This window comes from Hippocampus bargibanti, linkage group LG14 (assembly GCF_051943395.1).
Source record: "Hippocampus bargibanti isolate YZ-2025 linkage group LG14, ASM5194339v1, whole genome shotgun sequence".
NCBI classification, from domain to species: Eukaryota; Metazoa; Chordata; class Actinopteri; order Syngnathiformes; family Syngnathidae; genus Hippocampus; species Hippocampus bargibanti.
In genome coordinates this window covers 14,446,872-14,464,303 of record NC_142747.1, presented here as the reverse complement: position 1 = coordinate 14,464,303, position 17,432 = coordinate 14,446,872, and the positions used below count along the sequence as shown (strand labels likewise).

At 41.2% G+C, this 17,432-nt stretch overlaps 1 protein-coding gene across 1 annotated transcript in view; it reads right to left on the bottom strand.

The window, feature by feature from the left end:
* The window catches only part of LOC148888466 (uncharacterized), a 74,496-nt gene that overhangs the window by 30,424 nt on the left and 26,640 nt on the right, over positions 1 to 17,432 (bottom strand). The window contains exons 38-57 of the mRNA XM_089013330.1: positions 16,748 to 16,959; positions 15,509 to 15,727; positions 15,283 to 15,389; positions 14,727 to 14,880; positions 14,093 to 14,192; positions 13,789 to 13,952; positions 12,576 to 12,812; positions 12,332 to 12,504; positions 10,575 to 10,689; positions 8,935 to 9,085; positions 8,274 to 8,413; positions 6,751 to 6,897; positions 6,216 to 6,338; positions 5,666 to 5,821; positions 4,865 to 4,981; positions 4,619 to 4,780; positions 3,737 to 3,955; positions 3,393 to 3,566; positions 1,354 to 1,485; positions 738 to 953 (exon numbers count right to left, since the gene is read on the bottom strand). Of these exons, the coding sequence (XP_088869456.1) occupies positions 738 to 953; positions 1,354 to 1,485; positions 3,393 to 3,566; positions 3,737 to 3,955; positions 4,619 to 4,780; positions 4,865 to 4,981; positions 5,666 to 5,821; positions 6,216 to 6,338; positions 6,751 to 6,897; positions 8,274 to 8,413; positions 8,935 to 9,085; positions 10,575 to 10,689; positions 12,332 to 12,504; positions 12,576 to 12,812; positions 13,789 to 13,952; positions 14,093 to 14,192; positions 14,727 to 14,880; positions 15,283 to 15,389; positions 15,509 to 15,727; positions 16,748 to 16,959 (3,218 nt within the window). The remainder of the gene's footprint in view (positions 1 to 737; positions 954 to 1,353; positions 1,486 to 3,392; positions 3,567 to 3,736; positions 3,956 to 4,618; positions 4,781 to 4,864; positions 4,982 to 5,665; positions 5,822 to 6,215; positions 6,339 to 6,750; positions 6,898 to 8,273; positions 8,414 to 8,934; positions 9,086 to 10,574; positions 10,690 to 12,331; positions 12,505 to 12,575; positions 12,813 to 13,788; positions 13,953 to 14,092; positions 14,193 to 14,726; positions 14,881 to 15,282; positions 15,390 to 15,508; positions 15,728 to 16,747; positions 16,960 to 17,432) is intronic.

Genomic DNA, 17,432 nt, shown 5'->3' with positions numbered 1-17,432 from the left:
ATTACACTGAGAAGAATTGTACATGTTTCAAAAAATGCAATTATCTTGTGTCGTGACCGAATTATCATGTATTTTAATGATGATCTTTCGCGAAATGGGTTGCAATTTCTAATACATGACCATACAAATGTTACATTGAATACATTTCCAGCAATTTGCCGCAAGACGAGATTACAAATGTACATGATTAAACCTCCTGTTAACCAAGTGATTCGTAAGTGCCCGCAGGAGAGAAAGTTTTCATTTTCATCCGGATTACTGAGCTGTCAGAGACACACGACAGAAGTTCACATCCGAATGTCCCAATGGAACTAAGAGGATTAGGTGTAGCATTTCATCTTATCGTTGTGTCTTGTTTCTCATGCATCAATAATTAACAGGTTGACGTGCACTCTGGTTACGCTTGCTTTCTTTGAAAGGAAGAGAAAACAGATCAAATGGCACAATAATACATGCACAATAAGACTAAGCAAACAAATTATAAAACTATTGCTCCTGTGAAGCCGCTTGCCTTCAAAGTTTTTTTTTTGATTTTAGAAAAACATTTTGTGAACACAAAGAAAGTTAACTACCTCATCAATGTTTTAAGAAACTTCTCATTGGCAATGTGACCATTGAAGAGTTCCCAGAACAAGGAAATCCCCAGTATGAATACTCTCCAGCCGCCCCTCCACAGACTCCAAAAGGCTGCTTCACTTTAAACAGTCAAGTTTGTCGTGTCATTGTTTACATCTTACTTTTTATTGTTCCAAGAGGGCAGGCAATTGGAAAAGGTGTTCCAAGTGGGCAGTAGTGCCCTGCAGGGCAAAGGGATGCATGAGGGTCGTCAGAACCTCTTGGGCAATAGTATCCTGCAATACAGGGTCCAACCGGGGCTTCTAGGCCAGTTTGGTTACAGTAAGAGCCCTTCTCACAAGGCTGCGGGTAGGGAGAACCCACGGGACAATAAAAACCTGAAAAATATGTAGAATTATTTCTGTATCTGTACGTTTAATAGTCCGACTGTCTACTAGATCCCTACGCAGACTGAGCACTTTTCTGTGAGAATTTTAAACTGCTCCCCACTCTCAGTCATTTTTACGAGCACTTCACCCCATCACCTCAATTCCTGAAAGGAAAATTGAGGCTTTCTGCTCATATTTTATTTTCGGCAAAAGACGGCCTGATCATGATTGAGGGTTTATTTCTGAGAACAAATAAAATCATGAGAAATAGAGAATAGACACTCCAGTAGACCCAAGAGTAAATATGGCATATCATAGTAATTATAGTATGTGGGTCTACTGTCGTGCACATGGAATGAAACATTTCTTTGTGGGTATGTGTAGTTAAGATATGCAGATATTTACTCACCTTTCGGGCATATATCTCCTCTAAATGTGGCACATTTGCCATAATGGGGACTCTTGAGATGTAGCGGTGAATGAATAACAACATGGTGTGTATCTGACTGAGTAACCAGTTTGACCCACTTGGAGTCTCCCTCTGTAAATAAACATGCCAGCATGAAAAATTTCTGAGTCGATGTTGTCTTCTCTGATGGGCAAGAAACTAAAAGCGAATTGTTCACATGATGAACTGTATTTTTCTTTAATCCTCAATGGCGGCACATCATTTTACAGCCCGACTGCTGTCAGGCTTTGCAATTCTCAATGATCACATGTGAAAAAAAACAACAACAAAAAACTGGACACTTGTATATATGGGTTGATGCAATATATCAATATGCCTTTCTTGATACTTGCACTATGTACAGTGTTTTTATTAAACGGCTTTGCACATTTACATTTGCACAGTATACAGTTGACATTTTAATTTTGTTATGCTTCGAATATCTTGTTTTCTATCGTTTCATCCCCCGTACCCCTTTCAAATTGCTGCTGTGGACTGCAAATTTCCCCATTGTGGGACGAATAAAGGCTTTCTGATTCTGATTCTGGAAGCTACAGAAACAAGAGAGTAATGGAATGACTTCATTCCAAAGAAGTCAAGCTGAAATGCCATTGCCTTGTGGCACAATCGTCGATTGAAATGCAGCAATCGAAGTGGAATCCGACCGTGATTGAAATCAAATTGCCCTGAGGCGTGCAGTAAAAATCAGAGCACAAAATCGTGCTACGATGAAGTCCATCATTTATGAAAGTCCAGATTCCCTTCTGAATACTAAATTTTCTTGTTTTGTTTTGACCTTTTTTGTGCTTACGCAAAAATATATGACAAAAATTCACAGAAGACGCAATGTAAGACTCCAGTATCACGGAATGCAGGCATTTAAAGGACAACCGACACCATTTTTTTGTTTCCTAACTGACATCAGAAAAACATTTTATCTAAAATACCCAAAACATGCAGGCTGATATTTTTAGTCAAATGAAAAACTGAATAAAAATGTGTCCCAAAACTACTTCAAAATGACCTCAGAACGTTTCAGTTTCAGAAGGTCCCGCCCCCTTGTTCGTGATGTCTTGCCTTCTCGCCAAGATGTCTTGCCTTGCTCGAGAATCAAAACAATGGCTTCAGATTCGAAGATTTCGTGTTACTCATCCATTTATGAATACGATTCAAATTGTTAAAAAGCATAAATGTTTGCAATCAATTAAATAAGTCCTTCTGTGTCATTTTGAGGCATCTGGACTTCAATGTCCCAGAAAATGCACAAGATGGCGCCCAAGCTCCATTGGAAATGGGCTGATTTGTCTGCTGGGAATTTGTGTCAGCTAGTATCAAATAGTAGTCTTGGTGCAACACACAACGATTCATGTTTTCTTTCTAATTTCGCCATCAACATGGATCAAGACGAAGTTTTCAGACCAAACAAAGTACCCAAAATGCATTGTGTGTCACTTCCTCGTTCAGTGACGATACCTACTGAGACGTCACGGTAGGTATCGTCACCAACTCAAAAACAAGACTTCCTGAATATTCAACATGAGTCTTAAAACATACAATATAGCTATATGCGGTGGAATCTTGGTAAAATACGCTCAGTAGAAGTCATTTGAAGTGATTTTACAAATTATGGACACAACTTGTTCGGAGGCGTCGGTTGTCCTTGAAAGCGGTTGATACACTTGAAAATTTTGACCATTGAAAATAGGTGTGAGGCTCTTCTACAGCATAAATTATGCTATTTGTTTATTTGTATGGATTCATTATCAAAAGTATTGCTTTTTTTGACACTTAAACAAAAAGTGATGTAAAACAGGCAGAATATGGCTATCGAAGAACCGGAGTTCCCAACCCTTACTATAACTTTATAACTTTAAAATTGATCTTGATTAATTTAGTTTTCGGTATTCCCAATGTGAAAATATTTTAGGGAAATCAGACAAATAGGGCATTTACGTTCTTTCCCATCACAGTGGTAGAAATTGAAGTGAGTTATATTTTACCGGTATTGCAGGAGTTGTAGAAACATGACGTGTTGTCCATCCGAGACATATTATCCATATTTGTGAGGTACATTTCCGAAATTATTGCATGTAGACAGCTCAACTGGAAGGAGTTGGCGCGTGGTGTCGGACTGGCTGCACCTATTGTACAAAAGAATCCCGCAGAACACAAACCTACGACAGGAAGAGGTTATCTTGACACTTATTTAATTATAACGAGAAGAAAATTGAGGCAATCTATTAACTTGGAACAAGGCTAGCGTGATACAGTGTTCCAAAATTAGTTACAAATACAAGAGAGCGTAATGGAATGCTGAGACAACAGGTGCAAGCCCCTCCCTCACCTGTAGGCTGTGAGGCTCCAGGACCAAGGCAATATTTCCCAGGTGAGCAAGGGTGGCAGTGAGACATGGAGGAAGCCCCTTGCTCAGGAAGGAAACTGCCAACAGGACAGGGTTTCGGTGATTCACTACCCGAAAGGCAGAAATGTCCCGTGGGGCATATATCTCCATGAGGCTGGGAAACAGGAGACGGCTCAGTGGACCCGAGTAAACAAAAATACCCTGTGGTAGAAAGAAAAAAAGTCCTAGTCATTTAATTATGAATAAAAAATAGTAATCAGTGAAGGCAAGACCATCGTGCTTGAAAAACTACTGCAGACTAAATGCAATGTTTCCTTTTTGTTAAATTCAGACACATCTTCCAATGATAAGGTTGAAAACCGTGCAGATCTTAAAAAATGCATTTTAAAAGATAGCAGATGGAGCAACATCATTCAACTGAAATACTCTGCCACTTGTTGTTATGCAGAGTACCTGTTGCTGATCTCCTCTGTGTCCTCAGAGTGCGAACCAAAAACCCGGTTAGATATATTACAGCAATTGGAGACTTTAAGAGGATATTTTTTTTTTTGCAATCCAATGCAGTTATGTAAGTAGACAATGTTTAGTTTGATGGTCAACTTTAAATTGTAGTTATATTCAAAATCTCGACGTCTGTTTTATATCTAGATTTGCTCACTATGCCAACCTCTTGATTTTTATGAAGTGAGCTAAAAGCAGAAACTAGTCGGCGGAGATATGCTCATCAACCTCTGACTAGGCAAGCTTATTTTGAGGAAAATAAATAAAGGCAGATCTGAGTGTATGTCTCATTTTTATAGTGAAGGCAAACACAGATTCAGGTCATATTGCCTGAATCTTCCCGTGGGGAGTGAGGTGTCGGACCTGGGCTGCAGGGTCCAACCGGCTCTGTCAGACCGGTGCTGTTGCAGAACTTTCCTTTGGGGCAAGAGGTGCAGTCACCGAGGGACGTCATACCGGGCGATGGACCGACAGTGCCCCTCGGACATGGCAATGGCACCAATGAACCCTGCATGCAGTAAAAACCTGGACAAGATTGTATCATTCCAGAAACATTACTTTGGTTTTCACCAAAGGGAATACAGAAATGGGTTTTGTGATCTGCTCTACCTGGCGGGCAGCTGTTGCATGAAGATTGTCCAGATGATGATTGAAAAGTTCCTGGGTCACAGATGGAAGGTTTAGCACTACCATATTGACAGGCGTGGCCAGGCGGGCACTGATATCCTGTGGCCAAATCAGATCAAAAAGCTCATCTGGTGTTTTCTTGTTTCTGTAATGTGGTTTGTGATAAGTCGAACTGTGCTCATTTGGTAGCACTGGTCCCGCATGTCAACCCCGTCCAGTGTGGTACCAAAGAAACAAAGCAAGGGAGATGAAAAATACATTTCTGTATGCAAATTTCTGAGGGAGTTGAGGCGAGGACGCTCTGCATGTGACAGCCAACCTGTCAGCAATGAGCTGGCGTCTATTACCGGAAATAGTTTCTGGCTCAGTTCATGCCAAAGTTAGAAAAACACTCTTGGATAAAAAAGTTGCGAGAAATCATCTTAAACAATCGTGGGATGTTAACGATCCACTTGCAGGCGCTAATGAGAATTGTTATTTGAGCCAGATTGTAGTTAAAGATAGGCACATCTTACATACTGTAGGTCTGAATGTCATCATCAAGATTCTGTGATAAATGAAGGAAAATGGTCAGAAAATATAGCCGTTGTCCTTGTTGGAATTGTAGCCAAAAGTTCAAACATTCATGTCCAATGAAAACAATAGTGAACCTATTTGACCAGGTATAGAGCCGGAACCAATGTGGAAACAGTTAGAAACATTTTTAAATAGCAGTCAGGGTTACCATAGAACTGCCAGCCATGTTTTAAAAACATAAAATGTGGGGAAACCAATGATGTGTACCTGGATGATTTCCAGAAACGGACCCCAATGGACAGAACCAACCTGGAGGACAGACGAGGGTGACAATGGTCTGTGCCCAAGACGGGCAGTAGAAGCCGGGGTAACAGGCTTCACAGTCCTCTTTCGACTCAGCCCCCACCTTCCCTTGGAGAGTGCCTATTCAGCAAATGATCATGTACGGGAAGTCACGACATGTACAAATGTACAAAACAACATTGCATTACATTGTATGGGTCTGCAAGATGGCCACACTGATTCACTCGATTAAGCAGCCCACCAACCATTACGGTGCTTTTATTGGACTGCCATTAGGTTTTACAGCCTACTTTTAGGATTCTGAATACATTACGGTTTTCGGCTGTAGCTAAGGGGCTTTATGGCACGGTACATCACCTATGAGGCCAATGCAGTTAAAAGGAAGCTGTCATCCACAAACCAAAAGTTTATTGGAGAATTGACAAGGGCTTAGAAAAAAACATTTGGAAGCTTTTAGATCCCATTTTCAGGATAATTAGATTTTTTAGCCACTTAGGTGATACCAGCTTGATACCTGGGGGACAAGGACTTGGTTTCATGCTGCCTTCAACACAATAGTGGCCAGCAGGACACATGGCTCCATGGAACTGACCCAGAGTTGATTCATCGGGAACTGCAAATGGTGATACACCACCTCCTGTACGCGAGATAATAAACCTTCGTCGGATGTCTTTATTTATTAGGTTAACTCAAACAAAAACAAAAGCCCTTTGTATGTAATTCCGAGAGGAAACAGCTAAGTAAAAAGATGTAGTCTAGACTGGTCAATACACCATTTAATCATGGCAATTGATTGACCATTGGTTGTTGTGCTGAGCAGGGTTTTAGCGCATTCAGCATGGTAGTGTGAGGGCAAAACCTGAATACAGCCAGGACTGTAAACAAGATTTTCACGGGGACTTGAAATCAGATGTACAAATGAATCACAATTATATAGAGCTCTGAATATCATTGACAATTAAAAATAAATATCATCATGTGAAAACAACATAATGGATTTTAAATATAAATGCAGATAATATTTCCATTTACACATTGACATCTGTTACCTGTGATATTAAAAAATGGTGTGGGAGTTACGGATCCCTCTGTACAGTAAAATCCAGGTTTGCAGAGTCCAGATGGGGACGAGAGGCCAACTTTGGCACAGTAATGGCCAGGCAAACAAAGCTGACAGTCATCCACAGATGCTGCGCCTTTGAGTAAACAACATTTTATGGTCATGTTATGGTGTATGGTTGCAGAAAGAGCAACTGTGGCGTAATTCTCCTTCTCTAAAAAATGTCATCATTTTATTCTCTCTTTTATTGTCAATGTTTGTATTTTTTAGGAGTAACTTCATTAGTCTCATCTCATCTCATCTCATTTTCCGTACCGCTTATTCCTCATTAGGGTCGCGGGGGTTGCTGGAGCCTATCTCAGCTGTCTTCGGGCACGAGGCGGGGGACACCGTGAATTGGTTGCCAGCCAATCACAGGGCACACAAAGACATACAACAGTCACTCTCACACTCACACCTAGGGACAATTTGGAGTGGTCAATCTGCCTGCCATGCATGTTTTTGGAGTGTGGGAGGAAACCGGAGGACCCGGAGAAAACCCACGCGGGTCCGGGTGGCCGCCCAACTTCTTTAGTATGCATCAAAATATTCCACTAGATATTCATGCAAAGCTTGTTTGACATTCAATTTGTGGATTATAAAATTCAACACACTCAATTTCAGATTTTGTACATATGTGATTTCAAAACTTTCCCTGCAGTATATATCCTGTATAAGTACATTGAGCACAAACACATCTTATACATCAAATGTCGCTGTGTTCACTATCAACCAATCACATTTAGACCCATGTGAAAAAAAACAGAACACACCCCTTTTAAAATTGTCTTGGAATTGTTTGTAACCAACAGGTGGAACTGACGTACAGCTATTGGTTTTTATGTCGTTACGAGATTTTTTTTGTGGAAAGGAACGTAAGTAGGGGAGCAGCTGCATAAGGGGGCATTGGATTATACAGCGCACCCCAAATGAATGGTGTATTTACAAACATTTTTCATACACTGTATAAGGCGCACTGGAGTATAAGGCGCACCCCCAATGAAGTGTGTATGTTCAAACCTTTTCCATATACAGTATAAGGCACACTATCAATGAATGAAAAATAGTTTCCAAATAGTATATTATCTAAATATCAAAATGTTTTCCAAATATAAGGCACGCCACCTTATAAGGCGCTACAGTAGAGGCTGGTGTTATGCACAACTTCTTCTACATGGGGAAAAGGAGCCGGTGGCTGCTGACAGTAGTTGCGAGACCTGTTTTGGCTCAATATTACTTCACAAATGAAGCGCACCTGCGTATAAGGCGCAGGGTAATCTTTTGAAGAAAATTAAGGCTTTTGGGTGAGCCTGAGACTGAAAATACAGTACTTAATAGTGTGTAAGAATAGCCTTAGATGCATGTGGTTCACTCTGTTTCACAATGACAAATACATGACTATCAAATCACATGTATCAGCCTATTCTGGCAAATATCCCATAAAATAATCTATCTAACAATCTAATAATCTACCTTCTATGGAGCTAAAAGTTCCTGCGGGACATGAAACCATCATGCTGGCACCCTCAGGGCAGTAATAACCTGCAGGGCACCGTCCCCCTGTTGGGCCATCTTCAGGCTGGGAAGAGACAGCACCGTGGATGCAGAGGTAACTAAAGCAGAGGTGGGGTGATGAGGACACGAGTAAATGGAGAGGGTGATGTGGGAAATGATGGATGTGAATGCACAAGAGACATTTAATTACACAGTGTCTCCACAAGGTCTTTTGTACAATGTACTCACATTATTATGGAAGCAACTAATGAGATGTGATTTGTACTCGGTGGTCATTAAAGTTATTAACCATGTTGCATTTGTGTATTTCACACAGCCTGTTTGTTCGAGGCCGGGGGGACATATTCAAATAATGACTGTTACAATTTAGTCTACTAAAATAGATAAATTTAGGATTTTAAAAGGTTAAATACACTAATCTCAAGGGTGTGGGTACATGCCACGTGCGCAACATGGCCACATCCTGTGAGGATAAGCGTATCAATTGGATGGATGTTTGGATGGATGAGAACAGGGACAGGGTTGGATAAAAGGTTTCCGCCGATCTATGCATCTTGCCTTTACAAACAAATGTGTTGAACCACAATGTGACTAAGTGCAAATGTGTGCATTGCCTTACCCAGCAGAGCAAAGCCCACTGGGGGCAACCAGTCCAGAGGAGGCACAGTACACTCCAGGAGGACATAATTCACAGCCTGATTCAAAGGACAAACCCATCTGGCCACTGAATGTACCAACTGGGCATGCGAATGCTACACCAGACTGTGAACCTGTGGGCGAATATCAGCTGCTCGTGGATCATATATCAAGAAGAGTTTGTTATCGTGATCATACATGGACTGTGATCATTTGCCCAATAATAAGCTGTGTACTGATACAATCACCTGTTTGGATGGAATACATTTTTTTTTTAAATGACCACCATAACACAAGCATTGGGAGTACCATGTTGTACGATGGATAAGGCACATCGGATGGATAAGTCGCACCCCTCAATGAAAGGTGTATTTAAAAAAAAAGTCCATATGGACACTCTCCAACTTACGAACAAGATACGTTCCGAATGGTCGTTCATAAGGTGAATTTGTTCGTAAGTTGCTTAAGTGCTATATTATGTATGAATGTATGTTTAAGGCTTACATTTACTGTAAGTATGTTTAATGTTGTGGCCCGGTAGTCGAGTGGTTAGCACACCGGCTTCACAGTGCAGAGGTCGCCGGTTCGCGTCCCGGTCCGGCCTCGCTGTGTGGAGTTTGCATGTTCTCCCCGGGCCCGCGTGGGTTTTCTCCGGGTCCTCCGGTTTCCTCCTACACTCCAAAAACATGCATGGCAGGCAGATTGACCACTCCAAATTGTCCCTAGGTGTGAGTGTGAGAGTGACTGTTGTATGTCTTTGTGTGCCCTGCGATTGGCTGGCAACCCGCCTCGTGCCCGAAGACAGCTGAGATAGGCTCCAGCAACCCCCGCGACCCTAATGAGGAATAAGCGGTACGGAAAATGAGATGAGCTGTTTAATGTTTATATAGAGATGTTAGAGGCTTGTAAAAGTTACCTGTATTGGTTTGTACTGAAAAATAAACAAAAAAATGCTCAATAAAGATATGTACATGTATAACCTGTGACTGTAAAGTGACCTTGAGAGTTTTGAAAGGCAATTATAAATTAAATGTGTTTTTATTATTTACTACACAAAATGTTCGTGTGTACAGTTGTTCGTAACTCGAATGTTTGTAAGTAGGGGAGTGTCTGTATAAGAGCGTTGGACTATACGGTGGCCCCCCTATGAATGGTGTATTTTCATAAACGTTCCATATATAAGGTTCACCGGACCACAAGGTGCACCCCAAATGAATCGTGTATTTTCAAACTTGTTCCATATATAAGGTGCACAGGATTATAGGGCGCACCTTCAGTGAATTACATGTTTAAAAAAGGTCTCCCAAGTATAAGGCACACCACATTATGAAGTGCGACAGTAGAGGCTGGGGTTACGTTTTATATATCCCAGCATGGACCGTGCACTACTTCTTCTACAGGGGAAATGGAATCAGTGGTTGCTGACAGTAGTTGTGAGACCCGTAGTCGCTCAATATTACTTCATATACATGTATAAGGTGCAATGGCGTATAAGGCACAGGGTCATCTTTTGAAGAAAATAACGGCTTTTGGGTGCGCCTTATACAACGTAAAATATGGTACTCATGACCTGCAAAATCTGGTAAAATGCTATTTTTGTCAAAATGGCTAATGTTCTCCTACCTGGTGGGCAATAGTGTCCTTTAGGGCACAGTGTGGGAGTTTGAATCCAGGACATGCTTGCGACATCCATGAAGCCGGCACAGTAAAATCCTGCTGGGCATGTAACACACTCACCCTGTGGAGAAGCAAGTTGCAAATTTGTATTCTGAGAAAATATTCCGACAATGAGAAAATGTTTACTTTAACCAACACAAAACAGAAATGCAGTTTGTTTCGCAGGCTGAGTCTGAACTACAAACTTTGTGGTGCACATGCAGATAGATGCTCTGACACTTCAAGGGAAGTGTTACATTCTCATGAGTATGCAATTAATACATCATTGTACACCGTAAGGATTTTAAAAGGTTATATGCACTCATCTGGAGAACATGGTGAAATATAATCCAAAGACGGTATGAAAAAAGCTACTTTTCCTCACTAATAATGCTCCCTTTTGATTGAATCTGTCATGTAATTATAATTTAACAAGGAGCTTTTATTATTGTGTTTTTGGGTTCCGCAATGGCTAAACTAGGAAATAAAATGACTTGTCAACATGATGTATTGCAGTTCCTGCACCATTGCAAACTATAGCCACAAGAATAGGCAAATCGTTTCAAATGGACCTGTGGGAAATGGTCAGAAGAAAAAGAGAAATGCATCGGAGCATATTATAACAATCCCGAGATACAGTGCGAACGCCACAAAGGTGTTGTAAGAAACAGGTGATTGGATATATAAATGGAAAAGATCCTCCAGCAATGAGGTAATATAATTGCTGTATCACATCCAATAGCCCAAAAAATGTTTGGAATGAGAGAAAAATAATAACTTGTGAGTGTCTATTTTATATTTTATAATAACTTGTGACTGCATATTTTGTTTTTTTTATTGTTATTGTTGCACTGGAGTTGAAGTTGTTAAAAACGTGTTTTTATATTCGTTTTTGTTCTCTCACAAACTCACCTGCGATCAATTCCAGAGCGAGACACTATTATTTGATTAAAAAAAAAGACCATAAGCAAACTGATAAGGGAGTCCCTCAAAAGGGCGACTTCAATCTCAACATTGTCACAACCCAGACATAAACACACACAACTTCATTATAGTAGTTGTTAATTTGTACTTTTTAAAGTATTTCATTTTTAGCTGAGTGATGACAAATTATTATAATTAACCTATTAAGTGCGATTCCCGAATTTACTCGAGAATTGAAAAGCATGACGTGGAGCACTATTCCTAAATGTGTTCGGGTTTTTTTTTTCTTTGCTGGTGGGGTGCGGATAATGCTCCGGTCAGACCTCTGGCAATGTTTTTCTTTGCCACGTGCGGGCAGCATTTGCCGTTTGTACAGCCACCCCCATTTCCATTGCAGATAACTGGAGAAACAAATAAGCTTGACATGAACGTTTTTTTCTGAAGAAAGAAGAAAGTCTGAAGTTTCTTACATTGCATTGAATTTTTATGTCATTCTAAAACCTAATATTCTGTGGCTTCTTCAATTTGAGTAAAAATGACAAAAACCCTGGCACTGGAGCGGACACATTTTTGTCTGGCAGTGAATGAGTTAATGTTGGAAAAAGTTTTATAATGAATGGGTTTCACACCCTAATACCACAAAAACGCTTCCATTTTGAAAAAGGATAAGTGGACCTTTCAACATTCGACTTCAGTTTGTTTATTATATATGCAAATAGTCCATGCATTTTTTTAAGTTGTATTGATAAATTAGACATACATTCGTGAGTGAGTCAGTAAACTATGAATCAATTTCTTACTTGCCCAGGCTGATTTTGAAAGGTCCCTGGCAAACAGGGTATTGGTCTGTGTGATCCAGATGGACACCTGTTCCCTGAAGGGCAAGGAATTGATGCGTTAAGGCTCGGGCAGTAGAACCCTGCCGGGCATTTGAGAGAAGGGAAAGAGAGCCCTCTGGTGGTACAGAGGAACCCTAAAAGAAGAGCAGACAGAACTGTCAACTAAAAGTCCAATTTTTTCAAAATGTGATTAATTAGAGCTGACCTGAAGGACACGGCAGGCAGTCAGATATTTGACTGTTCCTGGTGTGGTTGCTATAACGTCCGAAAGGACAAGCTAATGGAGCCGAGGAGCCCTGTGGGCAGTAATGGCCCTTAGGACAGCAGTCTCCTGTCAAACCATCATCGGCTGGCGTGGGCGACCGAGCCCCGGCAGTGCAGTAATATCCAGCCTTACACTGGCCTGATGCGACGGCCATGCCATGTAATGCACAGAACAACCCTGCATGGGCAGAACACGTTTGAATATACAGTATAGAGTAGATGCACAGAAATTTAAGACTCAACAATATGGTGTGAAACATATTTGAAATTAACTCATTCACTGTCATCCCCGATTTTATTCGGGAATTGAACATATGATGTGGAGCGCCATTCCAGAATTTGTTCGGGTTTAGTTTTTTCTTGCAAGGGGTGCCGATAAAGCACTGGTTAGACCTCTGGCAATGTTTTTTTTTTCCTTTCCGTGATGGTGCAGCATTTGCCTTTTGTACAGCCGCCCCCATTTGCATTTCATGTTACTCCAGACCCATATAATTTAGGAATTAACTCTTTATTTCTGAAAAAAGAATACGGTCTAAAGTTTCTAATGCTGTATTGAATGTTTATGCAGTCCTAAAACTCAATATTCTTTGGGTTCTGGAATTTGAGTGAAAATGACAAAAACCCTGGCACTGGCGTGGACACATTTTTGCACATCGTCTGGCAGTGAATTAGTTAATTACAATGAGAATTAATGTACTGGAAAACAAAAATAGGGAAAAAACAAAAATCATTCCGGACACTGTGTACCGTATATTACAGCGTATAAGGTGCACCCAAAAGCCTAGATTTTTGCCGCTGCGTCTTATATGTGAAGTAATATTGAGCCACAACAAGTCTCGCAACTATCCTGGAGAGGAAGTGGTGTGTGGTCCATGTTGGGATATATAAAACGAAACCCCAGCCTCCACTGCAGCACCGTATAATGTGGTGTGCCTTATATATGGTAAACTTTTTTAAACATATCATTCATTGAATGTGCACCTTATATATCGAACAAATTTGAAAATACACCATTCATTGAGGGTGGGCCTTATAGTCGGGTGCACCTTATACACCGGAAAATACGGTACTTTATAAGGCCAGGTATAATATGATTGTGATTTTATAAGTCAAAACAAAACAAAAATGGAACTAAAAAAAGAGTGTGTGTTGACCTGGCGGACATGGAAGGCAGTCCCTGGCCTTTGACATCTGAGTGAAAGGATTGATGGACCCGGCTGGACATGGGTAGAGGAATTTGGACCATGTTCCAACTGGGCAGTAATGACCCAACGGACATTCATAGAATGAACCATTACTACTTCTTGGACAATAGAACCTATGCAAATAAATATTGAATGCATAAGTTGCGTATCGCAAAGTTTTGTTCCATCATTAACAGCGTTCCAAGAGTCCATTGCACAAACATGTAATTATGTGTATACAATGGCTGTGTGTGTCTTGCATTTGTAGGTTTACCCTTGGGGACATGCGCTGCAGCTGGCTTGGCCGTCCTCGGTGCTGATTGTTCCCCTAGGGCAGAGCTGAGGAGTCGCAGAGCCCTCGGAACAGTAATAACCTGTTTGTGTGTCCAACAGAGTCATGAAAGAGATGCACACTTGAGCACAAAAGCGCAGATAATCACAATCCGCAGTGGATGCGCTTCGATTTCAATCGGCACCACAGCAGCTGTTCATGTTTAGGTGGATTTTCTTGAATAAGAGCTTTGTTTACGGGTTGAGAAGGGTCGCGCTGCTCTGGGGCCCAGATGTAAATTCTAAATTAAATTATTTTCCTTCCAGTTTCAATTTGCTTTTGTTTCCTCCTCTTGTTTGTGTAACAATATTATCTCTAAGTGACTTAAGTGGCAAAACATAAAAAATGTGAGGGCCGATCCGAGCAGTCTTTGGGGAGTCAATGAGGGACCCCCTGAACTGGTTGCCAGATAATCGCAAGGCACACAGAGAAGAACAACCATTCGACCTCAAAGTCACATGGTTCCATCTTTGTCTGTATTTGTCTATCTAGCTTGACTTGCTTATGTTTTTTTTTCTTTCATTGTGAGCATATACAAAAAAAAAATAGAAACAGATATATAATTAGTGTTGATCACCTTTTGGGCACAGTCCGCCACCGTCTATAAGCGAACGTGGGTCGGGTCGAACCGCACCTCCTGTGCAGTAGAAACCTTCTGAGCATTTTCCAGAAGGTGCGGAGAGGCCAGCAGCGTCACAGTAGTAACTAGGGAGACAAGGCTCACAATCCCCCTGAGAGGAGACAAGAGGCCCTTAAAAAAGGATGGAAAGCGAAGCCCGAATAAAAAAAAAGAGTGTTTCTCTTTTTGAACATGAATGTAAGATGAAATATTGATAGGGGGACAATCCAAAATTTTAATTACTGTAAGTAATGTACAGACGTGGCGAGTCACAGCTGGAGGATAGAAAGTATTGATTTCCTATAAATAAAATGGACAAGCATGTAACGTCACAGGGTCACAATGTTTTCAATTGTAAGTGACCACATGATGCAGTTGAAAATTGTCTAGTTCGGACAAAAAAAACGTATTAATGAAAGGAAAAAAGGTGCTTTGTGTACACAATACTGGAGGATTACATCTTTTGCAGAGAAGAAGCTGCTGACAAATGAAAGTAATTTTTAACCAAAGTCACCTGGGAAGTTAATTTGGTGAGATTAGAAAAAGTACCGCGAGGACATGGTACAGGATGGATACTGGCCTGGGGACAATAATGCCCAGCAGGACAGGGTCCCCCCTCTCCTGGAGAGATACACAAAGATCTCAAATCACGGCCAAATAATTGAGATTTTTTTTGGCATATTAGTGTCTGCTGAGTGTTCAGATTTCAAACGAGGTAGCACAGCCGGCGTGCTTATTACCAGTAGCCTGCAAGAACGGTTGGGGAGCGGTGTTCCCACGTAAGCAGTAATATCCTTCCTGACATGCTCCACTGACAGCTGTGCCATTTGTAGAGGAGCAATAATGGCCACCATCACACTGTTTGCATTGTGAAACAGACCAGTATCCTGGATCGGGGCCGTATGTTCCCTCTGGACAGCTTCTCAAGTCAAGGCCAGTTCTTTCGGGACAGTAGAAGCCTGAAAAAAAAACATGCAACAACTTTAAATGGAACAGTACGGTCAATTGACCACATTAAGGAGGGATACAAATAAAGAATTGAACCCAAGATCATCCCATAGTTGACTAAAAAAAGTGTTGAACTGAGAGGTATAATGAGACAGACCACGTAATGGTTGTCTTTTTTGCAAATGGACAATTTTGAAACATTCCAACACCGGTTCTTAAATATTGACAAGTGCAACGTCTGGAGGGATCTGAGGTCTGCAAATTCGGGGGAATTCATGGAGCATCACTCATTTGCTGCCATTCCCAAATTTATTTGGAAATTGAAGATCATGACGTGGCGCGCCATTCCCAAATTTGTTCTGCTTTTTTTTGTGCGGGTGCAGATGAAATGCTGGTCAGACCTCTGGTAATGGCTTTCCCTTCCATGAGGGGGAAGCATTTGCCATTTGTCCATGTTAGCACTTTGTTTCCGCTTCATCTGTTGTTAAAGCGCTATACAAATCAATATGTATGTATTGTATTTTGTACAGTTGCCCCTATTTCAAGCTCAAATAACTCCAGACCCATATAACTTAAGAATTAACACTTTTTTCTCATGAAAGAATAGAGTACAATTTTTTTGCGCTGCATCGAATGTTTATGTAGTCGTGATAATCAATATTCTTTAGGTCCTGCATTTTGAGTGACAATGACAAAAAAACTGGCACTGGACAGATTTTTTTTCACATCGTCTGGCAGTGAATGAGTGAGTTAAGCTTCAAAACAAACATGGTGAAGCAACATTTAGCCATTGTGTACGTTCTGAACTATAAAGAAAGCTTTATCTTGCATCAGTTTACATGCTGACAGTGGATGAATATATTTACAACCCACTTTGAAATCGTAAAAAAATGACATCCTGTTGGAGATCAGAATCACCTGGTGCTACGTAATTTTTCAATTAAACAAAACAGACGCACACATGGTTTGATCAGTTTTGTAGTAATCTCTAAACTGCCATTATCCATTAAGAACTGTTAAACATTTCAAACCTGGAGGGCACAGATGCAAGGTGCCATTCACACAATACCAGCCTGGATGACAAGGCTGACACTGAGTGGCATGTGTAACGGCAACATATGTCCCCAGATCGCAAGGTATTGGTTCAGCGGTCCCTTTGGGGCAGTAGGAACCTTCAGGACAAGGTGCTCCTGTCATTCCATCGGTAGGTGTGGGTGTGACAGCTCCTCCAAGACAATAAAACCTACATGAAACGAGAATGCTGATGAGTATTATGCAGGGTCCCTGAAGTCACAAAACATTCCAACTGGGATCGGATCCAGTCTGCCCTGAAACAGTTGTGACGATAAAATGTGGATGGATGGATGGATGGATGGATGGATGGATGGATGGATGGATGGATGGATGGATGGATGGATGGATGGATGGATAAATGGAAGGATGTGTGGATGGACGGATGGATGGACAGATGGACACATTTAGATGATGGATGGATGGATGGATGGAAGGATGGACATACGGATGGATTTGGATCATGGATGGATGGATGGCTGGATGGATGGATGGATGGATGGATGGATGGATGGATGGATGGACGGATTGATGAATGGACAAATGGATGTATAAATGGATGGATCGATCGATTTGGATGATGAGTATATGGACGGATTTGGATGATGGATGGATGGACAGACGGATGGACGCATGGATGGATTT